This window comes from Chanos chanos, chromosome 10, assembly GCF_902362185.1.
Source record: "Chanos chanos chromosome 10, fChaCha1.1, whole genome shotgun sequence".
In the NCBI taxonomy this organism is placed as follows: Eukaryota; Metazoa; Chordata; class Actinopteri; order Gonorynchiformes; family Chanidae; genus Chanos; species Chanos chanos.
In genome coordinates, this window is record NC_044504.1 from 3980377 (window position 1) to 4007846 (window position 27470).

Sequence of the window (27470 nt, forward strand, 5' to 3'; positions counted from 1 at the left end):
CTGTTGTGAACAACATATTTGTAGAGCTCTTTGTACTGACTCAGTCACTCTTAAAGTTTGATTTTTTCCTTGCTACTGTTAGAAAAAAAAATGTGGCTATTGTGTTTAGCCTCGTTCAAGTGGAGTGTCCTGAGAAGTTGTCTGAATGTGATTATGCCACATTCGCGACTTGTCTGCAAGCACTTTATTTCATCAGTAGAGGGCAGTAAGGCTGAAACCGAACGGAGCATCGCCGCACAAGCACTGCGCTATTGGCTTGAGAGAAGAAGATAAACGCGAGTTTAACATGATTGTGTTTGAATTCATAAAAACCTCATGACTAAAACAGACCGAATTATTGTGTACTTTATTCAGTTAAGATGTGGTAACTGACGCATTCAGTCCTGTTGCCTCATGTAAAGGGCTTTCGTAAGATAAATAAAGTCCGTTTAATCATATAGTTTACAATACATTTTGGAACTGGGCGAGATTCTAAAATTCACGGTATCAAAAAACAAATCAGTGAGGTCAAATCGAATTTTGCAGGATTACTTTCTCTCCATCCGCCATCACTGGCCAATACTAAACTTTTAAGCCTTTTTTGACAGTTTGGAACAAAAACAGAGATAAGAGGTATAACCTATTCTTCTGCACCCGCTACTTCAGGTATCTGAAATCTGCACATTTTCAGGCTGCTCCCAGCCTACCTGCAGTACAAAACCTCGCTTCCAGAAGTCAATCACCATACGTTCCTCCAATAGCGAAGCAGCGCGAGCATCGGACTCCGCCCCCCGATGTATAATTGAAGTTTCTTTAGTTGCTCCAGCAGGAGCAGCGCGTGTAGTTGTGCACATTGACTTGCGGAGATAACGACAACACAGTCACACCATGTCCTCAAGGCGCTCAAGTGTGTGTCTTGCCCTGTGTTTATGGATTACTGTAATATGGAATGTCGACGCCAGGAAACAAGACGAGTCCTTCTTCACCGGGAGCATTTACCGCGCGAGATGCGCCTCGAGATGCCTTAGTCTTCACATCACTCGAATTTCAGCATTTTTCAAGCATTATCAGGTACGAAGAAAAACATTTCATATTTTCTCTCCTTACTGTCTAAAGTGTGTTCTGATGGATGTGTAAGTTAATAGCAGACGGATTCGTTGGTAATTGTGTACAGTTATTTGCTGCGGACTGACTTCGAGCGCTTGAATGGGCTTAATTGAGCAAACAGTTCTAACAAAATTAACAAGTTCTTGTGTTGAGAAACAACACTGACGAGTTGGTCCGACTTGTAGACGTTTGCTTCGGTAAAGAAAGTTTGCTGAAGTTCTTGCATTTTACTTAGCCAAGGCCCACAACGACTGACGATTGGTTATTATACCGCTTGTGAAATGATTAGTACGCTTATATGGAGTCTACCTGCTCAACACATTAATGAGGCAATGCAGTAGTGCCGTGTTACAGTATGTGCATTTATGGAATGGAATCACTACAGCATTGATGAAATGCAGAGAAACTTTACATAACGTACGACTAATTTAACTCTGTCATCAGTAGGATGAAATTTGCATGTTAATGCTGGAAACAAAGTCAGTTCAATTAAGCGCAAGATGCGTGATTCGGTGCTTTGTAAAATCGGTTTCTTTTTTCCATGAACTGTGATTAACACTTGTGACACCAAACACACCTTTTTTTTTGTATTGTAAGCTGAAATTCATGAAAATCCCCGCAAGTTTTGTGGAAACCCTTCAGTTTGTGAAGAAGTAAGTGGTCTTTGGCTCTAGCTGATTGGCTATGGTGTGTCAGGGTCCGTTTTTCACCCTTGACTGCACACACTGTTTCCTCTCAGGACTTAAGTGAAAGGGGCGGCCGTAGATCTTTTCTCTTTTGGTTCCTATTGATGTATTTATTTATTTTTTTAACCCGAGGTATTTGAATAGACACAAATACGAGATGGCGTTGATGCCTGAATTCCTTGACGGAATGCCAGTTTACTTTGATGATGAACAACAACGCTTATCTCGCCGCAAATCTACACTTTTTAACGTCTGCAGCCTTTTTTGATGCCAGAGGTTTGAACAGTCATTTCTCTTCACCGTCGCTTCTTTTGGTGAAATGACGAGAGAAGAAATTCATTTTCATGTGTAAGGTTTTGTTTTTAAACGGTTAAATGAAGAAAGTGAAACTAACAATCGTTGTTTATTTAATACATTCACGAGAGGCAGAGACCATGAATCAATAAATTGTGGTTTAACACTTGTCATACTTTGCAATTTTTCCCCAGATCACAGAGATCATTTTTCAGCCATTATCATCGGGGCTGTAGTTATTTGACAATACCCTTTCTGGGTTATAAATACTATATACCTGAATACTGAACTCATAACATACATACACATGAACCTTTCATGTATGCACAATTCTCTCCTGTTTTTGTTTTGTTTGGTTTCTGGCATGAAGCATGCAGGAGGAGTCTGTGATCCTGAGGTAGATGCATTTGGTGCTGATAAGGAGACCAGCAGAACAGGCTGGAGGTTCCAGGAATAGAAAGCAATTGTTGTTGATATTCTTGTGAAGACTGCGCGTCGTCGAATGATCTGGGAGCTCAAAAGCCTTTCATGTGGAAATGGGAGGTCTGGTCAGCTGCAAAAACATACACCCTCCACCACCCCTTCAACCTCTCTAACACTGCCCCCCCCCCCACCCCCATCCTCCTCTCTTCCTACCCCTTCCCCCCCGCCCCCCATCCCCACCAAATGCCACTGTCAGATTCTACAGTGGACACACTGGGGCCCCCCTGTGTCCCCTAAGCTCTACTTGTAAGGTCACCTTCCTGCTAAACAGGTCCCTCACCTCTTGATCAGTCTTAATGTCCCGTTGCTTACGCAGTGAAACGACCACAAGTGGCATCTTGGACATAAATGTGGGTTTGCACACACTTGCCGTTAGTTAGAATGCAGGAAATATGTTCTGTATTTCTGAATGTGTCTTTTATCTGACGTTGTTTCATGTGAGTTGCAAAGACAGTTGTGAATGCCTGAACAAATGCATTTCATTGAAAGTTTGGAATAGGCTTTTCTTGTTGTTCTTGTTGTTGTTGATGTTGTTGTTGGTGGTGGTGGTGGTGGTGGTTTTGCTGTTGAAACACTTTGTGATGTTTCTCCATCATGGTTGGTGAGTCTGCAGCTGTGTTGACACCGCTTTTGTGGTTACTAAATGCTCTGTTTAAAGGGTGTTGGAAACTCTGGAATCTTCTCTCTGTCATCCGTTTAGATTAAACAGTCTGCTGGCCTGTACACAGTCTCGTTACTGTGGCTTTCCCTGCGGGAATAAAACAAAACAAAGCGAAACAAAACAGGGGGGGGGGGGGGGCGCTGGTGTGATTGAAATGATGAAACCTCGCATGTCTGGTAGAGAATGCTTCTCCAGAAAATGACACACGTTTGATTCTGTCACTCTTCATTGATATGTTTTTACAGTAAATTCCATATTTGGTTAGCGGTCTGGTTTAGAGGCAGTGGTTCTCATACCGAAGGCTTTAGGGGGGCATTCGGAGAAGTTTAGACTCTCCTTTTTAAAGGGGTTGGATGGGCGTAACCTTGCCGACGGCGGGTGGGAAACAAAAGGCCGTGTCATTGGTCAAATCAGTTTCTTCTCAAGCTCAGGAATGCACAGATAATGCAGATGGTCTTCCTGCAAAGTGTTAATGAAATCTACTGTAGATAGGAGATCAACATTAGAGATTAACTTCTCATTCGGTTTAGATTATACAATGGCTGCGATTCAGACGGTGGGGTTTTTGGGGTTGATTAGCCATTTCGGCCATTTTTATGAGCTTTTTGTCTAATTGCTCCCCACAGGGTGTTTTTCATATGTCTGTGTTTGTCATTGTGTGTGGTACTTAATCAGAAAAGGTCTTTTTGTTTGCTACTGATTAACCGAATAATGGTTTAAGGAGTGTGAATGTCACTGGAATCGATACCCAAGGCCAAATTCTGTCACTGGAAAGTTTTTCGGTCAGTTACATTAACCAGACTGAGGCGTTTTTTCCGGCAAAAACATTCATATTTATTTATTTATTTATTTATTTTGGACGGGAGTAAGGATAAGGTCGGGGGCCTGTGTAAATGGTGATTCAGTCGTCACTCATAAAAACCTCGTAGGCACGCGTCGGTTTTGTCGATCGAGGACCGGGGCGGCTCGACGTTAAACTCTCCTAGGTTTCTTCAAATCGTGAAGTACGCATAATGCAGCAGCTTCATTCCCGTGTAGGGGGATCACCCGCGTACAGACAGAGAAGTAACTCCCAGTCATAAACCATATAGACTGAAAATATGAAGTAAAGAGAGGCTCTGTTCCCAGTGGATGATGGAAAAGCATTCGCTTTGTGTCGGGTTATTTATGTGTGGCCTTGTAAAGCCAAAGGTGTGTCAATGACCTTCAGTTATTCCATTTGAAGTCATAAAAGTATTAAATTAGCCCTTTCATTCCCGATGTCTGCATTCTCTAAATTAATGTGCAGACCTCCAGAGACTCATGTTTTAATCGGAGGGGAAAGAAAAACATTGGAAAGTAGTTTCTGCCCTGTCCTCCTCTGTTCTGCTCTTTGATGCCGAAGTGCTTGGGAAAGAAATCAAACTGTGGCTTTTCGGCTCATCTATGTGTGGAGTTTTTCATAACCGAGGAAACGGGGATGAATGAGGCTTGTGTTACCTCTCCTAAGCCCCTCAGACCTACCTACACGCTTTTCATCGGTTTCTCCTTCCTTTTGCTTCAGCGAACCCTCTGCTTAAATGTCCAAAAAGCTGCTCCGTAATCCTCTTCACAGTTATGAACAAAGCCTCGTCACTGACCCCAGATCAGCGGCTGTGAGTCGTTTATGTCTCTGCTCTGCTCTCTCGTCCTGTGCTGTTGATGTTCCAGTGCTATCTGTGACATACAGCAACCTGTGGACTTGAAGACATCCAGATAATGTGAACTGATAAGCTATTGGGAAGAGTGCTGATAAGGGCTACTTATGAGGTAATGTCAGGGGGAAGACAGTAGAAAAACTGTGTAAAACGCTAAATCTCTTTTGAAGGTAAACCATTAAAAAGTCTAGTCTGGTCTCTCTTCCCCTCTATGCGTAATGGTTAGCATACATATGGGTTTCTTGAAAAAGGGGGGAAAAACATTATTTTAGAGATTAATTTTCCATAAATGTCTTGTGTCTTGCCTAGTTTAATCATTCAATCATGACAACTCTGCCAACCGAGAAAATCAGTCTAAACTCAAACACAATTATGTTGAATGGTGATTAACTCTGAGGAAAGCTGGAGAGAGAGAGAAAGAGAGAGAGAGAGAGAGAGAGAGAGAGAGAGAGAGAGATAGAGAGGGGGGGGGGGTCAGTGGATATGAGCACAGGGATGTATTTATCTTTTTTTTTTTTTTTTTTTTTAAACTTCTGTCTCACAGATAAGACTGCTGAAATTATGGATTGGGGGGGGGGGGTGGTCCTTAACTGCGGTGAGGTTGGGACATTTGAGGGGTGTGACTCTTTTAAGGCCGGTCTGGAGGATCTGCCTTAACGTTAATGGTGGAACGTCACGTTATGGCTCCGTCTCCTGTTACTCACCGGCACGTCTTACAAAGGAATGCAGCAGTGACGCGATCGAAGGAAAAAAGGCGACAAATGCCGTAAAGTAATTTAGTTTGTTGCCAGCTTATTACAACATGCCATACTTCAAAGGCCTGTTTCTCAAACGCTGTTTAAACAGCGATGCCTGGATGCACCCATAAACCGGATGCGCCAGATATGAAGAAACACTTGTCAAGATACCCAGTGGAATGTCAAAAAGTATGCTGGTGTTTATTTAGATTTTCTGAGACACTCTTGTTCCTCAATTGGAAAGCAATCACATGTATGGACTAATCCTCTTTAAAAACAACTACTTTCACCCACATTATATATTATAATCATATATTACGTGTTATTTTTTTTTCTCTACGTTTCCCATTCAGCAGGTTTCCATTCAGCTGTGTGTAAAAAGGAAAGCAAAGTTGACTAGGTGAATCTGAGAGACAGAGGAGCTCCTGTATGTGTGTGTGTAGAAGAGATGTCCAGCCTGTAGTCTTTCTACCCTGTTACGCTTCTGACCAGCTGCTGGTCTTTCTCAGCTGACTGAACAACTGAACACGATACACCTCTCCAATGAACCCCGTGTTTACACATCCTCAACCAGCCACGAATAACTCCTCTGTTCACCAAAAACTCCTCTCTCTCTTCCTCTTCCACCGCACTGGAAGATTGATTAAGGGAACTGGGAACATGTACAGTGTTAAATGTAGCCAGGAATGCCTGTGGGGACACGAAGGGTTAAAAGAGCTGCCCTATAATTATCCCCTATAGGTCGCTGACACGATGAGGTCGTCCCGGCAACAGCTGGGGCAACATCCCGCTGATCCCCCCCCGCCCCCCCATGTTGGTGGGACCGTGTCGGGGGACCGAGGGTCGACCTCTCGGGCCGAGTGCCCGTCGTCTTTGAGTGATGGGATCCGAGAGGTGTCAGAGCGGAGGCCGGTGATGGAGGAGTTTTGTCAAACGCTTTGACAGCCTGTGTAAATTATGCTGACTGATAGGTCTGCCCTGAAATCCCAGGCCGCAGCGCAGAGTCTCCATATTTTTTTACAACCCCCCCCCCTCCAAAAAATCACTCCGTCCTGATTTAGTGGCCAGTGACCGCTCTTGATGAAGTGTCAGGAATTCGAGTATCGCGAGTATTAGCGAAAGTGTTGTGGTCTAGAACGCGTTTTTATTTGCCGTTTATTTGCTTTGTTTCGTTTTTGTCACCCTGCTGTTTTTTTGTTTGTTTGTTTGTTTGTTTGTTTTTTTTGATTCATGAACATTAGATGAGAAATAATGAAAGATGATCTGAATGTGTTTTTCATTATTAACGCTCATCGTCTCTCTCTCTCTCTCTCTCTATCCTTGTAGATTCAGTTGAAAGTTATTTGATAATAACAGTCAGATGTTCTAATGAAGCGCTTGACCAGCGGATTAGAAACGGACTTTTTTCTCCTCTGCCTTCTCCTCCTCTGAGGAGCTCCTCTGAGTGAAGTTGAATCAAAAACAGTCTTCCTTCAAGAACAGGCTGATATCTACTTAAAAGGATAGACTTATTTTTCCACTCTTTTCTGCGCTTGGCTTTGAAGCCCGCTGACCATTATCCTTGACACAGACAGCACAAAACCCACTGGTGTTGGATGGTAAAATAAGTCTTTTAATGATAAAGTTCTCTCCTAGGGTCTCTGGGGGGACTTGAGGTGGGGGGGTGGGGTGGTGGCGGGTGTGGGGGGAATTTCCAGCGGATTACATCGTTCGAAGGGGCTTTGAACTTGACATTGAACTTAAGCAGACTTTTTGGTTAGCAGACCTGTAAACTTTGGCTGTGTCTTCCACTGCCGTTGTTTCAGGAGGAACAAAGCGTCAATTCATGTCGCAAAACGACCTTATATTTGCAGACTGAGAGTGTTCATGGAATTTTTGACTCTGTGTCTTATTGTGAAGTAGAAGGAGAGAAAAGTGGTTTCTTTTTCTTTTCTTGTCTTCTCTTTCTTTTCTTTTTTTTACAGACTGCGGCTTCTTTTCTCTCCTCATTGTGTTTGTAGAGCTGCGATGGAGATCAAAGAACAGCCATAAATCATGTGTATGCAGACAGAACTCGCACACACCTCCATGTCCCCCTGTAAAATTCCTCTTGGAGCGTTTTTGTACTCTTTTTTTTTTTTTTTTTTCCTTGTTCGTTATCGGAATTTCTCATGCAATTAAATTACAGCAGTAGGAAAGCTCTTACCTGGAGAAAAAGGTTTTCGTTTTTTGGGGTTTTTTTTTTCGCAGTCTTTGGTGTCTGTCTGCCCTCGGTGAGGCAGGGAGAGAACAATGCTCGGGCCTGTTTGGGTCATACCGCTGAGCCCAGGGGAGCACGGCTTTGGCCCATCTGGACTGGGATTCTGCGCTTTCCGACATCACATCCGTTTTGCTCTTACTTCTCAGCGGCTGCTTGGTGAAATCAGACAGACAGTTGGGATTGCTACGATAAACCGTTTCCTCTCTCGCACGCCTGACACTGACCAGAGATCCAGCTCTCTCTCTCTGTCTGTTTTCTCGCAGCGCTGGACCGAACCTGTCGGACGAGCAGGCTGAAGGTCATACCCTGTGAATGAAATGGTTCTTTTTATCTGAGATATGCCTCGGCTGTTGCTAAAGGCTAATGATGAAGGTCATCCTAAAATCCCGTTCCTCCGAGAAGCTCGTAAAATATTCTGGCTGTTGAGGCTGTAATGATGTCTTCAGGGACGTTTGGAAGGATGATGCAGGAGGAAAAACGTGGATGTGTTGTAATAGCAGGCGCTGTGTGGCGTGTCAGTGGTGGAATGTGTTGACTGGTATTTAAAACGTTTAACTCACGCTATCCTCTCTCTCTCTCTCTCTCTCTCTCTCCCTTTTCTTTTCAGGGCAATGGATCTCTGGAGTGGTGCCAAAACCATAAGCAGTGCTCAAAGGTAACGTAGCCCAAGGCTAAGCTAGGCGTCAACGTGAGAAATGTCTGAACTTCTACACAGCACAACTGTGACACTTTTAGCTTTCAATAGATGCATGATTTTCAGATGTCCTATACATACATACACACACACACACACACTCTGTCTCACACACACATGCAGTGTTTATAATGTCTTTAATGGCAGTGTGCCTTGAAGGTCATTCAGCAGTGAGTTCATCTATTTGTCAGACGGCCATCAAGGCTTTTTCTAGGTCATCATTTACTATGTTACCAGCTGCTGAAGGACAAAGTCTTTTCGTGACATATATGCCCAGTCATTCTTGCAGAATATAACCGCAATTAAAATACCTTATTGCCATTGGCTCAGATTTTTATATGACCTTAGACCCCAATCTCACTCATTTAAAAAAAAAAAAAAAAAAAAAAACATATGTGTTTGATAATCGTGGACACTTCATCATTGCATTGTACAGGAGCCAGTTAGAGTGACAGGTACCTCAGTTCCCTCCCTCAGTCCTGTCCTACAGTGTTATGATTGGCAAATCAAACAGCACTACTTTGAAAAAGGACTGCTTTGAAAAATGTATCCCGGACAAATGTTTGAAGTTGTTGTTTTTTCTTAGCTCAGGGCCCTTAAACGCAAAGTGGAGGTGTTACCACTACGTGGATGCCTTTGCCGCGCGTAACGGATCGTGTTGAGTTATCCCGGCCGTACGGTTTGAATCGCAGCGTCTCGTTAGGGTTTTTACGCGCGGATCCTGTGGTGGCTGTGAAAAGTGCCGCGAGAACGCTGTGCGTGACGGCAGGAGCGCCGACGCGTTTTCTCCACCTTCCCCTAGAACAGCTGACAATTCTCCTCACAGTTTTCATTAGGGCTCCACAGCAGACCACCTTTCAGGAGAGAATAACCTGAACGCTAATGTACACACACACACGCACGCACGCACGCACGCACACAGACGCGCGCGTGGGGGATGGTTACGGCGAGGCAAAGTGATAGGCTGTTTTTGACGGCCGACGGTTCGTCCTGCCAACAGTAGTTCTAGCGCGACAGACGAGGGTGGATTTATTTTGAGAGTGTCAGAGGTTTGACAGTGAAATGAGGGTTTAAGAATAAACATCACCCAGAGTGTTCACTTTCGCACTCAGACGCATGTTTACATTTTCGCCAGCGTACAATTGCATTAGTTTGTTTTTCCGCTCTCCTCTCTCGTCTCTTTCTCTTTCTCTCTCTCTCTCCATCTGCCCTCTGTAGAAACGACTTGTCGGCATCGTTTATAGAGATCCTGTTATTCTAGAGGTGATGACGGATTACTTCTCATCAGCAATTGCATTTGCGTGCTGTTAAACACAACCAGTTTGTCCTCAATGCTTGACATGAAAAAGCAAATTACCGAAATGTTTCAACGCTGAATATTATGAACATGTGAGCCTTTTAAATATTAACCGTATAATATAATCAAAAAATGAAAATGTTTTGAATAAAGACCATGCTAATCGTCATGAAGTCGTAAAGACAAATTGCCTAGCAACCGTTGTCGTCCACATTGTTAGCATTATAATTTTAAATGGATTGCAAAATGTCAAACAGAGCTAAAGCAGAGTGTTTTCTGCGAAACCACATAAACATCCCTTGTGTAAAATCGAAGAATTAACTCAAATTTGCTACCATTTGTCAAAATCCGCTTTATGAATTTGAAGCCGTGTGTATGTTGGGCAGCGATGGGGAATTACGTGGCCAGTAAGTGGAGTGGTGGAAAGATGACAGAAAGCAGAGCCCAAATGACTCCTCATGCCTCAAAAAAACAAAACAAAATCATCTTAACCTAGGGTTCGTGGGGTTTTTTGTTATTCTTGTTGTTGTTGTTGTTGTTTCCAGGTTTACTCAGAGTTCTTCAAAGAGAAGATGAAGAGGACTGTTAAATGAAATGCTCCTTTTGTTTTCGTTTTTTTTTTTTTTTTTAAGCGCAGTGAAACTAGTTCCTCTCCTTTTACCTGAAACTGGCCAACATTTGGCCCCTGGCACGACTCTTCTGCCCAGTCATTCATCAAGACTCTTATTGTTTGAAAAAGGGCTTTGGCTGTATGCGTGTCTAAGCATAGCGCTCTGTTTTCACAGGCGAGCGTCGTCACTGTCAAAACCCGGTGAATGTTTGAGATTTTTGTTCCATACGTGCTCTGTTATCGTGGTCATTACGGGTGTGATGCCTCTTCGCTCTCTTTTATTTTTGCGTTTGAATGGGGCCTTTTTTACGCAGATTAAATATGCACAGAAGTGATGCCATTAAAGCTAATTTGATCTCTCTTTCACGACAGAGCAAATGAAAACTTTTCCTTTCTCCCAGGTCTTCCCTGAGCTGTTTTACACATTCAGATCTTTTCGTTAGAGCTCTAGCGTAACATTTACTAATATTTGCTCACGAAACTATTTTAATGTCTGGTAAGACTTTGTTTTAACTTCGGTAGTTATCATCATGCGGTATATTCTTTTGCTGGGGCGCGGTGCGGTTCGGCGGGGAGGGTTGGGTTTTTGGAGTAGATTTTAACCATAAAAGGAAAGAAAAAGGTTGTTTTCCTTGTCTGTGTTTGGATATTATCTTCACTGATCTGCATAATTGAGTGGAGTGTTTGTAGAGGCATTGAGAGTGTGGTACTGCATAATACCGCAGTGACCATTGTGCCAGTTTAAATAGGCCAGTGTTTTGCAGTGGTGAAGAGAAAGCAAACTACCTACTAGCCTTTTTTTTCCCCACTTCATCAACAGCGCCGAGTCCTGCCACAAGTCAAACAGGAGAACAAAAGTAATGACCAAAGTACACCCCCCCCCCCCCCCCCCCCCCACTCCGCTTCCTCTGCCCCTCGCCCCTCGAGTTGCCTGCATTTGTCCGTCCTCAGCAGCGGAGGTGACTGGCCAGACCCCTGGAGGAGAGCTTCCCGCTGCGTAGACGGTGCAGAGAGATTGCTTAATTATTTAAGCGACGGCGGTGTGACCTCAGCAATCTGTCAGCACTTTAGGAAATCAAAGCCTCCCCTCGTTCATCTGAGATGTGAAAGTCATCTCGGACTGAGGCGTGTGCGTCCGCCGCTACTGGCCCCTGCAGCCTGGAAGCCCCGTTGTTATGGTAATTAACCCCTCTGCCCAGTCGCCGAAGTAAAGAAAAAGATAGATAGATGGAGAGAGAGGGAGAGAAAGAGAGAGGGCGCTTTTTTGTGGGCAGGGTCTGGGTAGTCATTAACATACGATAACACCACCATGGCTCATTCAGGACCAGTAGGCAAGGAGGCCACAGTGCTAATGCCTTTGTCCAAAACCCAACACTTTTAGTCATTTTGTTTCTTTCTCTTTCTATGGCCAGATGGGGGAGGGGTGCTGAAAAGTTTGAAAAGTGTTGGATACTCAAGAGCTGCACAGATGACTTAGGAAAAAAACTTTCACATTTGATTTTCACAAGGGTCTGGTCCAAAACTTAATACGAAAGTTGATTTAATTCGTAAATAACCATTGCTCAAATTAGAGCATGAATTCTCACAGACGTTTGTTACACAGCTGGACCAGCGAAAGGCATTGGAACGCACACAGCTGCAATCAAACCGGCTTCCGGAAGCAAATGTGCTCTATTAACTAAAAACATCGATGGAATGGATTTAATGTGCTGTTACTGATCAGTTAAATTAATAGCTTTACAAACCGACAAACTCTCATTACAAAACAAAACATAATGAAGCCATCCATCTCTGAATTAGGATATTTCAACAGCAAACTGCTTTGCTATAGTTTTGCTTCTGCCTTTTTAATGTCTTGCATAATACAGAAAAGGGTTTTTTTTTTTTTCCTTTGCTGTCTGTAGAGCTGCTATTTAATTGCAATGAGTCGAGCGTGTTTTTTAAATGAGAATGAAATGTCCAGGTGTTCTTTTGAGGCACCTCCTTCACCCAAACGTCGAGCATTCAGTCAGAAATCCCTTTAGACAAACAGTGTCTTGTTTTTTCAGTCGCAGGACACGTGTGGCTAGTCTTTAAATGTGGAAATAAAAGTGGAAAAATTTTGTTTGGATAACAATCATGGGGGAAAACTGTGTCTCTTGCTCAAAAGTAGCTCTCAATAATATACCCCCTCCCCCATTACCTCTCTCCCCCCTCCTTCTCTTTCAGCAACCCCCCCCCCCCCCCCCAAAACTCTGTTTTTCCCTTACAGTAGTGTTTTTATGGGTCAATCAGTCCAGTAAAAAATAAATTGGTTGAGTTGGCTCGGCTCGATTCTTCATTAATCTTCATTTAAAAGAGAAATAATGTCGTGTCCGTGGAGAAAACATTGCAGTCCTTATGGGGTTACGCACATGAGCCCGACTTGGTGTAATAGTTGTGTTTTCCTCGCAGGTACCTCCTCTGTGTGGTCATCTCCTCCTTTGGCCCCGGAGTGAGTTTGCAGCCACTCCTGAGAGCAGGGGAGAGGAGTGTGGGGCACTTGCTTTGATTGTTGAACCGGGCTGTTTTTCTGGTCTGTCAGGAACATCAAAGCACCTTTTGGTTGGCGTTTGAGCCAGACGCTGCATTGCAACACCTCTGCCAACCTGTGTGTGTGTGTGTGTGTGTGTGTGTGTGTGTGTGTGTGTGTGTGTGTGTGGTGTGTGTGTGTGTGTGTGTGTGTGTGGTGTGTGTGTGTGGTGTGTGTGTGTGTGGTGTGTGTGTGTGTGTGGTGTGTGTGTGTGTGGTGTGTGTGGTGTGTGTGTGTGTGGTGTGTGTGTGTGTGTGTGTGTGTGTGTGTGTGTGTGTGTGTGTGAGGTGTGTGTACCACCATCAGAGGCACAGTGTTGTGCAGCTGAGACAAGACCATTGTTCTGGTGTGAAATGTCCCTGTTTAAACACCTCATTCACCAGCATGCCATGACTCAGAACAAACTCTGGAACCGGTCCAAGATTAGGAGGTGAAAGATTTGTGTCTGACAGTCCAAAGAGATTCTCTTTTGCTCATTTTTTTTCCCTCCCCCCCACCGCAGAGAACTACATAGAACCAGAACTGGAACTAAGTGGTGGAACTTAGCAGTCCCGTGATTTGGTTCCAGGGATTTTGTCAGAAGAAACAGGGACCCAAAAAAAACAGGGATTACTCATAAGCCTGAAGGAGGGTCTCACAGTGTGGACAACGTGACCCCTTCAGACATGTTCTGCTTATGGTAGCCACTCATTTTGTAAGACCCAGAATTGTCAAGTAAAAGAACCTCCTTATTACTGTATTTTTATGGAAAAGGTTTAGCAATCTTCAAGATTACTCTGTAAACCTCACGGTTGTTTATCACAATGTTTTGAGGTTCTGTTTACACACCGTTATTTGTCCGCGGTTCATTATGTCCCTGTACTTTTGTCAGATGACCTGTTGTTCTATGGATCTGCAGCTCCATATTCACACACAAATCATAATCTTGTGCTAGCTAGACAATGATCTGTGTACTCAAAGTGAGCATCTATGAATGGGGGCACTTGCGCAAAAAATAATCTCAGATTCAAGGTGACAGAATGTTACTAGTACCACGTGGAACCAAAAAAGAGTTGTTTTCTCAAAGCAAATATGGACCTCTTTCTCTCTCTCTCTCTCTCTCTCTCTCTCTCTTTTTCTCATTCTGTTAGTCTTCTTAAGTAAAGGCAGTGAACCCAATAGATTTGTACGAAGGTGTGCATGACATGAACATTCTTTAAAACAACTCCAGCCTAGATGTGTACTTTTGTAATGAGCTCTGTGTGTGTGTGTGTGTGTGTGTTTGTGTTTCAAGTCTTGGCTTGTTCTGTTGTGGACTGTCAGATGATGACCGTAGTCTAGTGTTGGCGTGTGGGTGGTAGAAGGGGGCTGTGGGGGGGGGGGGTGCTAGTCATCCCCAGCAGGAGTTGCCTGAACTGGACATGGCTGTTAACTTTCATTGGGTGAGAAAGGGGGGGGGGGGCTATTAGGAGTTGGGGGGGTGGAGGTTGGATGTTGTGGGAGGGGGTGGCACAACTCAGCTATCTGTGAACCTCATTATTCACATGGTGGGTGGCAAGGACCAGAATCCGGTAAAAGGAGAAAAAAAAAAAAGACATCCAGACCTGACCATACTGGGAGGAAGAGAGGAACATTGAAAAGTGTTAAAGTCGCACTTAATGGGGCCAGCATACTTCCCTGGAACAACACGTGTCAAAACAAGTATTTTTAAACAAGACACAACTGCCAGACCGACTCTCTGTGCTCTGCACAAAGCAGAGGTATCCGCGTAATCGGCGCGTTTAGATTAATAAGTGTGTCCGTGTCACGATTTGTGGTTTATTTGGCTGTTTATTAAAGAGATAATTTTAGCGGTGATTAATGTCGTGCTGGAGCCGTGGAGTGTTTGATTATCCTCTGATGCTCTGAATAAAAGCAGCGCTCGGGAGCCAGTCGGCTTTTTTAGCAGATGTTGCGATTTTGTGTGTCTCCGTGTCAGATCGCGACTCGTTGTAATTTTCTCGGTGTTGGTCGGGGATTATCTTAATCAGAGCAGCTTGCAAAAAATCCTCTCAAAGCGATAGAGAACAGCCCCCCCCCCCAACACCCCACCCCTCCCTGTTTTTTTTCCTCTTTTCCTTCATCTTTTAATTGCTCTGCAAAGGAGTGATTACATTTGGGATGGTTCAGAACAACCTGTTTTTGTGCCGATCAGTTTCTGTGAGTTTGCTGACCTTTTGGGTCGCCCCTCTCTCTTCTTTAGGGGCATTTCAGCGGTTGAGTCGTTGGCTGAGAATGGAGAGAAGATAAGAGAGAGGAGAGAGAGGGAGGGAAAGAAGTACGAGGTCACTGCTGGTCTTTTTTCATCACCCCACATCCTGAAAGTTTATTTTGCACTGATACGAGTTGTGCTCTCACACTAATGGAGGTAAACATGCCAACAGACGTAGCCTGTAACGTTTACCAAGCAGAGGTGCTTTTAATGCTTAAAGAGGCCTCGGGGGAGAGTGAGGGCGTTGAATGTTTCAGGAGTGTCTTAGGTTATCTAAAGCATGCAATTCATCTGGTCAGTGTGTTAGAAACCAGTGTGATTCGTAGAGATTCTCCTCTGTTATCTCAAATCCTTCACTCATCCTTCAATCGCTCCTAATCCTTACTGCGATCCACTCAAATAGACAGTAATCAAACTCTTTAGCCTTGGAGCCGATGCTTTGCCCTTTTACCTCCTCCGGTCAAGCGTGCCCAAAGGCACAATCAGGCTGATTTTTCTTTCTTTTTTAACAAACAGTTAAAAGATTGAGATGCTTCGTGACCACAGCATGTGACATGGTTTCTGTAGGAGAATATAGGCCATATGTTACTGTAAAAGCATCTGTATTAAACGCAAGGTTATACACCATGGGATACTTATAGGGGGGGAAAAAATCCCGTACTGCAAGAATGAATGTGATATTTGGCATATCTTATTTCAGAATATTTCTGAAGATTTTGGATGAATTTCTTGTCAGCAGCACGGGCACCATGGGAGCCCAACATCTTTTTCTGTAGCCGGCTTGTCAAACGCGTGTTGAGTACGACGTGACCCCAGGCCCGTGATCTGCGGTGCGATAAAATATATTTTGGGGAAACGTATGTTTCAAGCTGAGTGGTTTTCTTACCAGGAAAGCAGATCAGTCTCTCACTCCCTCTTCTTCTTTTCCGCTGACATGTTCTCCAGAATCTGTCATCATCTTCGCTCACTCAACGTCTGTGAAATCTTAGACACGAAGGAGGGAGGAGGGCTTACTACTGTAAATCAGATAGGAGAGCAAACACGACCGCGTGGGGAGAAAACCCTTCGACGGAGAATCTGCCTTTCCCAGGCTCCCCCCTGCTCCGTAACGACGGACGGGGCAGCGATGGACTCTTTATCGCTGATCTGACCCGGTGCCTGACGGATACATCCTGTTGAGTCTAATTGTCACTAAACGTAAACCGAGCCGCGCGGGGGCGGGAGGCCTGATTAATTGAGATCGAGTTACGGGGGCCGAAACAGGACATCGTCCGTCCGGCTCTGTTTATTAACATCCACTGACAGGCCGCGCGGAGAAGCGCGGCCGACTCCTTGCGGTGGAGTCGCGAAGGTTATTTGGACAGGTCTGTTTAGCCTAGCGGTAGTCGGCAGGCCTCTGTGTCGCGCGAGTAAAATGCTGAGTGTTATTAAGTATTAAAGTGCACCACTGTTACAGTGCAGCGGCATACGAAGCACAATCCTGCCCGCTCAGTTTCAAATACTCATAAATAAAGCAAGCCCTTCTTATTGTGGGCTGCATGTATAATTTATCAGTACCCCCACACCGTCTCTCTCTATCTCTCTCTTTTTTTTCCCCTCCCTCTCTCTTTTCGTCCCATCTTGACAAGAAAGCCTCTGCCCGGGTTCTTTGTTGTCTGCTCCTCTGACTGAATGTAAATGAATAATTAAAGTGATACTCTCTAAGTATGGTTGTTTCATACCACCTGCCAGGCTAGCTCTCCGCCGTTTGTCTCGTTCTTCAAAGGACATGCTATGCCTGACATACTCGTGTTTTCATTCCTTCATCCCCTCTGAGAATTCAGCGCCACGTGCAGCGAAAGTCCGTTCGAAATGATCTTTAAAAAATGTTTTAAACCGACAATTGAAACTAACTATTTGTAAATTGTTAGTTGATCAATTTGAGTGGTAGAATCGGTTAAAATAGATGACTAACCAGGATCTAGTTGACTAGGCCTTGTTTTTTTTTGGGGGGGTGACAGTGATTATGAATTGCCATGAGAATCCTCATATGAACACAGGGGCTTTATACCTTGTCAGTAAGTGAATGAATTAAAAAAAATGAATGTATGATTGATGATACTGAAATATCCCTGCATGGCCACTGACTTAAGAGACTGCAGAATGGCAGCTCACTGAAAGAAACCCGAAGGATTGTGAACACACAACATTAACCGTCAACAGCTCATTTCAAAGGAGGGGAAACAAAAAAGCAGGCAGTTTCTCCTCTTCTATGTCTGCCTTTAAACGACAGTTAATGGAGAAACCCGTCTCCTGCCCCGAACAACCGACACTGACAGCTATGATAGCACCGCTGTAAATCCTTAGCAAACATCAGAACCAAACACAAACTGGAGGAGTTGGCTTTGAAGTGGCAGGCAGTCAGGTTTGAGAGCGGCTGTGGAGCCGTGTTGAGAGACGTAGGGAAGAGTAGTAGGAACATGTCGTGAGTTTGAAACACTCCCACTAATCTGTCTCGTTCTCTGTCAACCTTGACGGGGGATAATCCACTCACGCATTTAAGTGTGCTGGCGTCTCTTTGGGCCGCGACTCCAAAAAAACACACACCTGTGGCGATTTAGAAAGATGTAGGGGGGGGGTGGAGAGACTTTGTCGCATGCATCTCTACGAGGTCCAAAACTTACCAGCCAGTTAAAAAGTGAGAGAGATGCGTGTAGCTGAGGATATGAACTTTTCACAACGGTTGACATGGCCAAAACAGAGCATAGCTGGTATTTTCAGATAGATGTAAAAAAGAAAAGAAAAGAAAACTCCTATAAACTTTTTTAATTTTGAAAAGTGAGGTCCATAAGGACTCGAATTGTACAGTAGAATTTTTTTTTTATATATTTCGGGGCTTGTATTGGAAAAGGAAGAGAGACAGAAAAGAAAGCAGCTTGAGTAAATTCTCCCACAGTTGCTCTGTGCTGTGGTTATTCCACTGCTCCTGTGGTGAAGAGTCATGCACCTACAGAAACACCATAAATTCATTTCTCATTTCTCTGATGCCACTGTAAATGTAATCCAGTTTTATGTCCTCGCGCAAGGCAGGAATAAAATGCTCGAACGGAGTATGGATTTGGAGAGAAATCAAACTGACTTTGTGTTATGATAATATTGTTGAGAGTAGGGGCCCCTGCCATGAATAAGAATGAACCTCTTTAGAGGAGAGCTCGCAAAGACGACATGGGAACCATCAAGAGAAATGGAGCTTAGAGCTGCTTCTATAGGGATGCAGAGAGCGAGAGAGAGGGAGAGAGAGAGAGAGAGGGGGAGAGAGAGAGAGAGAGAGAGAGAGAGAGAGAGAGAGAGAGAGAGAGAGATGCCAGTGGAGGCCAGAAGAGCAGACTAGGCCTCAGGGACTGCGTGTAGCCTTTGGGTGGAGCGAAACACACACAGACAGCCCTGAAGATGGAGTGTAACAGAATCTCCTCCTGCATACGCGTGAAAACAGCCATCTGCTTCGCACAATGAGAGAACCATAATTCAGTTCTGAGTGTATGATGATGAAACGGTATAACATCGAATCAACAAAGGCTCCCACCCCAGAGGATCTGCTCTCTCTCTCTCTCTCTCTCTCTCTCTCTCTCTCTCTCTCTCTCTCTCTCTCTCTCTGGGAATCCAGACTCTCTCACACAGTCCTCTCTCTCTCAAAGAAAACACACTCAGGACATCAGTAACAGGACATTAACTGCGGTTTTTGGACAGCCGGGTTCAAAAGCAAACGCGTTCAGCGCTGAGGGAGGACCCGTGTCGCATGTGGTCACATACAGAAGCTGCAGTCCTTCTCTAAAAAATGTATTTATTTATTTTTTTTTTTTAAAGCTGAGAGGCAGGGAAGTGTAATTAGTAAAAATGGTAACAAAAACAAAGACAACAACCAACTGAATTCTTTCACTATATTTAAATCATTGTTTTGAATTACAACATAAACAAAAGCAATGTATAAATATAAAATCTCATTTTTTTGACTGGTCACTTTACATACTGCGTTAAAACAAGAGGGTTTTCATATATGTCCAATAAAAAACACACTGTGTAATGCCTACAAACTTACAATCACATATATATATATATATATATGTGTGTGTGTGTGTGTGTGTGTGTGTGTGTGTATTCAAGTGAATGGGAAAGTGTGTCCAAACTTTTGACTGGCACTGTATATATATATATATATATATATATACACACACACACACACACACACATATAAAACATGCATAAACTACAGATGTGCTGTCAACCCCAGTTTTAGACTGTACTGTAATATATGACGAGACATACACTTAGTCAAACACATATATACACACAGGCCCTCTTGTGCAAGGGAACCTGGGATCTCAGCAAATGTTTTGAGAGTGGTTTTCGCTCTCTCTCTTTCTCTCTCTCTCTCGTTTTTATGATTGAGTTTGTATTGCCAGGCCTGGGGCGATCTCTACTGGTAGCGCTTCATGCTTCATAAACTTAACCATAAGCCTCTGTGACATTTTATACATACACATCATTTTTCTCTCCCTGCTTTTGTTTATGTTGATTCAGCTGTCCCTTTCGGCAAACTTATTTTTTTCTGTTTTTCTTCTTTGTGTTTTTTTTTTTTTTTTTTTTTTTAAATCATTTTTCAAACGACAGACTGATTGTTTTAAAGGAGGTGAATTCTGGGGATGCACACCACCTCCCACCTCAACTGCTTTCACCTCCTTCACCTCCTGTGTCGTTACAACGTGACGAGAGAGAGAGAGAGAGAAAGACAGAGAGGGAGAGAGAATGCTGGAGAAGCCAGCCATTCAGCCAAACTTTCACACAGCGGCCCCTGCACAATGGCCTTGAAAACCCTGTATTTTACCCCAGTGTGAAATGGGCTCTGAATAGGCCTTATGGCTCAGCCTGCTTACCCATGCAAAATGTGTCACTTTCAGCCAAGACGGCGTGGACACAAAGAGAGACGAAGCAAACTCAGCACAAGAGCTTTTGTTCGAGGAGAGAAACGCCATCGCTGGCAGTCACAATGTTTTGTTTTGTGTATTTGTGTGTGTGTGTTTTCACATTGCCATATGACTTATCTAGTATTTGTTCGCTACATTGCAAAACTGTCATGGTTTTTTTTTTTTTTTTTTTTTTTTTTTAAACCCAAAGGAGAAACAGTGCACCATTTGAGCTTGCGGTATTTAAGAAAAAGATGGTCTTGTCCTCATAGGGCATGACTTCATCCTAAAGCTCAATCTGAAGAAAAGATAGCTTAATTCAGCTGTGAAAGAACGATGTTAAAAAGAGCTTTATTTGATTGATGAGAGCGTCTTTTGTAATTATAGCAGGGGCCCTCCTATTTGCTTTGGCAGGGGCGTCTTTTGTCACCCTTCACCTCTCCCGCTAAAATGTCAGTTTTTTGGGATGGGGTGCGGCCGCTGAGAAGCTCCCGTCAGCTCGTCAGTTGTCGGCACACCTGCAAAGAGAACTCAGGAGCCAGGTTCACTCTGGCGTGCTCCCGTTCTTTTTTTTTTGTTTTTTTTTTTGCTGCTTTTAGGACACCAGTCCTTTTTTTCCGGGAGTTACCTGAAACTCTTAAAAAAAAAAATCCAGAAAATTCAATGAACCGGTGAGAAACTGTTGCGTGTATTCAAGTGTCACATAGGTGATGACGTACAGGAGGGCTTGGAAAGTCCGGTGTGATTTCATCTCAATATCAAGTTTGCCAGTTACCTGAGGCTTATATTCACGTGTGATGCACATCACCTATTTGAAAGACATAGCACAATTGTGTTTCTCCATCTGACTGTGTGTGTGCATGCGTGTGTGTAAGAGGAAGGAAAAGCACTCCCCTCCTCCATAAAGAGACATTTTTTCACTGCAAAGGAATGCATTGACTTTGTTACTGTGACACTGGTGGGGGGGGTGAACCTGGTTTTATCCTGAGGCTTACGTGTGTATGTTTAGCGATTTGTCAGGGGGATTTGAGAGGCTTTGGAGTGTGCGTGTGTTGGCTGGGGATCCCATAATAACTACACTGAGGCAGACGTCAGTCATTCAACTCCTCGTTGCTCAAGTGTGGAGCTCCTTTAAGATACAGCACCTGTGCTATAGTCTGCTACTGTTTGCGTTAATCCATCGGTATTTTCCGAAATTACAAAATATGACGTTCCTTTTTAATGTGGAAAAGTATGCGTAACTCGCGCGACCCTGAAGGCTAGCTCTCAAATCTCTCGAAGAACGTTATACATAGCCCGCGTAACTACACATGTTAGCCATCAGAATATCTGCAAATCATTTCCGACGGAGGCCCTCTCAGACTGAAGCCTCGGGAGGCATTTGTTGGTTTTTCTCGGCGGTGCGCTAAATCGCCCTCGGCGACGCGCTCTCAGTTTCTCATCTAAACAGCGTCGCTGATGAGGGAATGTGTTGGCCCGTCGCTCTTTCGGGTTGAAAGCGCGTTAGCTTCTAGTGTGGTGATTGGTAAGCCTCTCTGATTTGAAACTTTTCTTCAGTCATGGATGGAAGAGTTGTCACGCTCATTCACCCCAGTCCCACCAAGACCCTGTGCAAAGACATAGCGTTTAGCAGCTAGCGTATATGAGGAATGTCACCTTCGTGAACCGGTCGGAAGACTAGCTGTGAGCTAATTAAGAGACCAGACCACAGTCTGTCATTAAGAAACTGGCGGGCTGATTCGGACTACAGCCGAAACGCTGGCTAGATTTATGCTTCAACACGCACCCAGCCCACACACTCCATAAAAAACAAATCAACTTTTCACAGGCAATCATAGAATAACGACGCAGCGGCGTAATGAGCTAATTTAAAAGCTATAAACGACTCTGGTCCCTTACTCAGCAGAGTTCTTTCCTTTTTTCATATTAATGTAATTTTTTTATCTGTCTGAAACGATTTAAAAATCATTTCAAAGACATTTTCGTAAAATTAAAAAAAAAAAACTTACAAGGATCCTCTTACAAATATAATTCTAAACATTTTACAGTGTTATTTCACTTGTTGCTTTGCTGTGTAAATTTCAAGTAACGTATTGCAGCATAATGCTAACGACATTCATGTGAACTCCTGTTTGTCAATAAAATGCTAACAAAACTAGCCTTTCCTACTTGTGGTATTGAAGCAGGCTAACCTGGTGCGAAATACGAGTCGCTCTGTCTGATCTGTGGTCCGCCGGCATAGCTGACACATGAACAGATTTGAAGTGAAGGGAGTTGATTCCATTTGGAGCAAGTCTTGGGAATGTGGTTTGGGAACGACCCAGCCTTAGCCCAGAAGCTGCCGAGAAGCGGCTTTGGCAACACACTGAAAGAATCTCTCTTCGAAAATTTGGGGGGGAGGGGGAGGAGGGGGGGGCAGGACCAAAGAGAGGCTTTATCTCTACACGGGGCAGTCACAACATAGGACAGGTTATCGTGTTCTGGGTGGTATCCATATGTCATATATGAACTTTCATGTTTTATTACATTTAACCTAATTGGAATTGATTCGTTGCGGCTGAACCCTTACATTGAAGTAGGGGGAGGGGACTCGGATCATATTGGTATGTTTACTTTTCACTTCTGGTATGATGAATTTGGCCCATACTATAAAAATATAAACATGTAAATAAATTCCATATGCTTCTATAAGGCAGTTATGGGCCTACTGAAAGTGGGTGTCTAGTCCCTTAGATGCCCCTCCCTCTCTCTCTCTCTGTGTGTGTGTGTGTGTGTGTGTCAGTACACACCACTGGAAATGGTTCAGAGGACAAACTCTGGCCTTCTTGCCAGTGAAACCCCATCAGGTCCAGGCGTTTGGGTGAAGAAATGCCAGCAGCCTCTCTGAAGGCAAGCTGTTCAGATCGCGCTGCCAGCGAAATCCAGCATGGATATTTTCGACAACGCTTGCTCTTCAGGTTACGTTTAACTAAAGCTGCGTTCTGTTCCCTTTTGTTCGGCGTCCGCTTACGTGTGCGTTGAGTGTGTGGTCGTTGCTGATGATCCGCAAGGCGAACACCTGAAAATGACCAAAAATAAAAAAGAAAGGTTGTCTAAAGGTTCTAGATCATCTGCTTAAGGATAACAAATCTCTAACCAGTGGGCTACTGCTTCATAATCTCTGTACAGAGCCCCACTCCTACGGGTCTTGTCTTCTGTAATTCAGCAATATGATGCCATAGTTGCCTACATCATACCAGACGTCTTTGTGAAAGAGAAAGCTACTGGCCCGTGTTGGTAAAATAAGGTTGCCCTGAGCGTCAGGTTGAAAGGACACCGTGCGTCTCGTGCAATAGGATGGTTAAATGAATCAGGTGTCTGTGTGGTGTGAGAGATGTTCTGGAGCAGGACTGGTTGTGAAAGTGACTCACTGATGGTGCTTGGCACTGGCATTGTGTCAGAACGCTGTTCATTCGGTCAGCGCGACCCTGTGTATGCCACTACTGTCTTTGATGCACTGACGCTCTCCTCGTCCCCCCCCCCCCTCTCTCTCGCTCTCTTTCTCTGTCTCCCCCTCTCTCTCTTTCTCTCTCTCTCTCTCTTTCTTTCTTTCTTTTTCTAACAGTGCTTGGAGCCATGCAAGGCATCATGGGATCTGAAGGAGAATCAATGCCAGGATTTATGTGAGGTAAGTCAGTAGCTTAAAATGCCTTAGTGTTCTTCTCAGTGGGGGGAAAATTCAATAAGGAGGGAAATTATGAGAGCGTAGCTAAGCATGAAGCGGAGACTCGCTGTGCTTAAATGTCACTCACTCTTTGTCCAAAATCGCTCCCACCCTCTCCATCAAGTGACTCATGTACCGCTGCACAAACACGATGGCTCTTACCTCACCAGAACGGCTGGTTTCAGAAAGACTGAACGAACAAACGCTCCAGTATCTGTTGCTGATTTTTTTTTTTTTTTTTTTTGGACCCCCATCCATTGCTTTCATTTTCTTCTCATGTGCTGTTTGCACTCACTCAGAGACCGAAAAAAATTCCAACTGTCTCTCGCTTATTCTGTCGTTTTGTTTTTTTTTTTTCTTTTTGTTAATCTCTTCTTTCAACTCCTTCCCCCTCTCAGTTGCTTCTCCCATAACTGACACTTATATTTTTCATATATTTTTTGACATTTATTCATTTCTGACACTTACCCCACCCCCCTCGGTCATGGTTTTTCTGAACTGTTCTTTCCTCAGAAACACCACAAACATCTGACAGTTTTGCCATCTTTTTTGTTATTCAGTTCTCTTTCTTCTCCTCCCTCTCTCTGTAACTCTCTTTCAGCCGCTTTTTCCAAAGAAACACTACGAGTGTTTGACAAGCTGTGAATTTCTGCGCTCCGTGGAATCGGTAAAGCAGGGAGACTGCCCCTCGCCGGAGAGAGCCAGCGGATTTGCCGCCGCCTGCGTGGAGAGCTGTGAGGAAGACTCTGAATGCTCGGGGCTGAAGAAGTGCTGCTCCAACGGCTGCGGTCACACCTGCCAGATCCCCAAGAACGTCTACAAAGGTAAAAGGACGCACACAACATCAGGAGCTCTAGCTTGGCTCAGCCAACAGGCGTCAGCCAATAGACATCAACCAACAGAGACCAGCCAATAGAAAACTCAGGAACCCAGTCAGCTTTCAGTGTCTGTCCAGTGCCAGCATTAATACGTCTGAATCTCCTGAACAGGGTCCTTGATTACAGTCTGATATGTTAATGAGTACAGGCCTGACAAATGACTGTTAGTGTTGGGCTGGAACAGACTTTTTAAGTTTTCTGGGTCTGGGGTTTGGTTAAGAAAAAAAAAGAGTATGAAAGGTTTGCATTATTTTACCCTGATTCAAACAATATGCCATGGCTTAGCTCCCCTATTCAAAAATCCGTTTCAGATTGCTGTAGAGAATACTACAGACTATTGTTAAAGAAAAAAATAAATAAATAAAAGTTAGTGATGGTAAATGGAACCTGTGCCGCTTTTTATTTTTAAGTTTTTATAGCCATTTATGTAATCAAAGATATTTGATTGTCAGGGTAAGCCAGTGTGCATTTATATTGAACAGAGCTCTGGATTTTAGAAGACGCTTTGTAACATGTATGTTAACAGGAATTACACAAAATTTCAGCAATTTTTTTCTGCAGTTTTCATGGAAGTCCGCAGCTTTGAGAAAGAACAGATTCTGCTCAGCACTGACTCAGTGAATGGTTTAGATATATGTTGTCTTTTTCAGTCATTTTGAGTGAGAACATGTTAAACTGCACATAAAACACTAATATTAAACAGCTAGGCATTCAGCTGTGGTGAGATGTAGAGAGAGGTTTCAGTAACTATGCACTTGTTTTTGGACAGACAGTTCTTATGTCTGGATTAGAGAGGTTCCAGTGACTCTGAACTGCATTTGTAGACAGACAGATCTCATGTCTGGATTAGAGAGGTTTCACTGGCACTGCACTGAGTTTGTAGACAGACAGATCTCATGTCTGGATTAGAGGGGTTTCACTGGCACTGCACTGAGTTTGTAGACAGACAGATCTCATGTCTGGATTAGAGAGGTTTCAGTGATGTTGCACTGCATTTGTAGACAGACATCTCATGTCTGGATTAGAGAGGTTTCAGTGACTCTGAACTGCATTTGTAGACAGACAGATCTCATGTCTGGATTAGAGAGGTTTCACTGGCACTGCACTGAGTTTGTAGACAGACAGATCTCATGTCTGGATTAGAGGGGTTTCACTGGCACTGCACTGAGTTTGTAGACAGAAAGATCTCATGTCTGGATTAGAGAGGTTTCAGTGATGTTGCACTGCATTTGTAGACAGACATCTCATGTCTGGATTAGAGAGGTTTCAGTGACTCTGAACTGCATTTGTAGACAGACAGATCTCATGTCTGGATTAGAGAGGTTTCACTGGCACTGCACTGAGTTTGTAGACAGACAGATCTCATGTCTGGATTAGAGGGGTTTCACTGGCACTGCACTGAGTTTGTAGACAGACAGATCTCATGTCTGGATTAGAGAGGTTCCAGTGATGTTGCACTGCATTTGTAGACAGGCAGATCTCATGTCTGGATTAGAGAGGTTCCAGTGATGTTGCACTGCATTTGTAGACAGACAGATCTCATGTCTGGATTAGAGAAGTTTCAGTGACTCTGCACTGCATTTGTAGACAGGCATCTCATGTCTGGATTAGAGAAGTTTCAGTGACTCTGAACTGCATTTGTAGACAGGCATCTCATGTCTGGATTAGAGAAGTTTCAGTGACTCTGAACTGCATTTGTAGACAGACAGATCTCATGTCTGGATAAAATGAACACAGTTCAGCTACCCTCAGGGTAGAGAGAATTCTTCAGAATTTAACTCTGCGGAGAATAGAGAGAGACACTTTTGGTATCCTGCACTGTGTGTGCATGTGTTATTGTGTGTTTGTGTGTGTGTGTGTGTGTGCGTGTGTATGTGTGTGTGTCTTTGGAAAAACAGTTCATCATTTGGTTTTCCAGTGGGAGTGACCAAAGCCAATTCTGGATATCCAGACAAATATATTATAAACATATAAATACTCTATACAAACACAACTGACTTCATAAAAAAAGTCCCATAGACATTGAAAGGTGAGAGATTGATTAAATGTACTCAGAAGACCCTGGATTGTCTGTCTATGCAGGGTTGGACAGATTGTCTGAAAAGATCGTTTAAACAGAGAAAGGATTGTTAAACAAGATCCTCAAACCCCATACAACCCCTAACATATGGGTGGTAATTGAACTTCGCGCCCATACTTCTAGACGGAGCCAGCGGAATGCGATAGTCAAGGACGAGCTTTTATTGCTATCAGATTTGCTCACTCTTCCTCATTCAGGTCCGTTTAAAAGCCTTGATTGAATTCCAGACCTAATCTTCAGCATAAAAAAGGGCTCATTAAATGCTCATTGTATGGAGGGTGTAATTGTTTCTGTGTGTGTGTGTGTGTGCGTGTGTGTGCGGGCGGGTTTCGCTCACGTAACTATACAAGTAGAATGAGACATTGTGCTGGAAGCGATTAGCTTGTTGCGAGAGGGGAGAAATTGAGCGTTGCTCGCGTGTAGATGGTTCTCAGATGTGACTCTGTATGTGTGTGTGTGTGTGTGTGTGTGTGTGTGTGTGTGTGTGTGTGTGTGTGTGTGTGTGTGTATGTGTGTGTGTGTGTTTTGGCCTGTGAGCCTGTACACTGTGTGACATGAGACCCCTGCAGTGGAGGTTTTTGTCTGCACCCTCTGTGGGGTCTTCCATTCCAATCCCCTTTGCATA

General features: G+C 43.9%; 1 protein-coding gene across 1 annotated transcript in view; it reads left to right on the plus strand.

Annotated features, from left to right (window-relative positions):
- Window positions 1-867: 867 nt before the first annotated feature.
- anos1 (anosmin 1) overlaps window positions 868-27470 on the plus strand; it is a 43263-nt gene continuing 16660 nt past the window's right edge. The window contains exons 1-4 of the mRNA XM_030787115.1: window positions 868-1050; window positions 8470-8517; window positions 23789-23851; window positions 24489-24711. Coding sequence (XP_030642975.1) covers window positions 868-1050; window positions 8470-8517; window positions 23789-23851; window positions 24489-24711 — 517 coding nt within the window. The remainder of the gene's footprint in view (window positions 1051-8469; window positions 8518-23788; window positions 23852-24488; window positions 24712-27470) is intronic.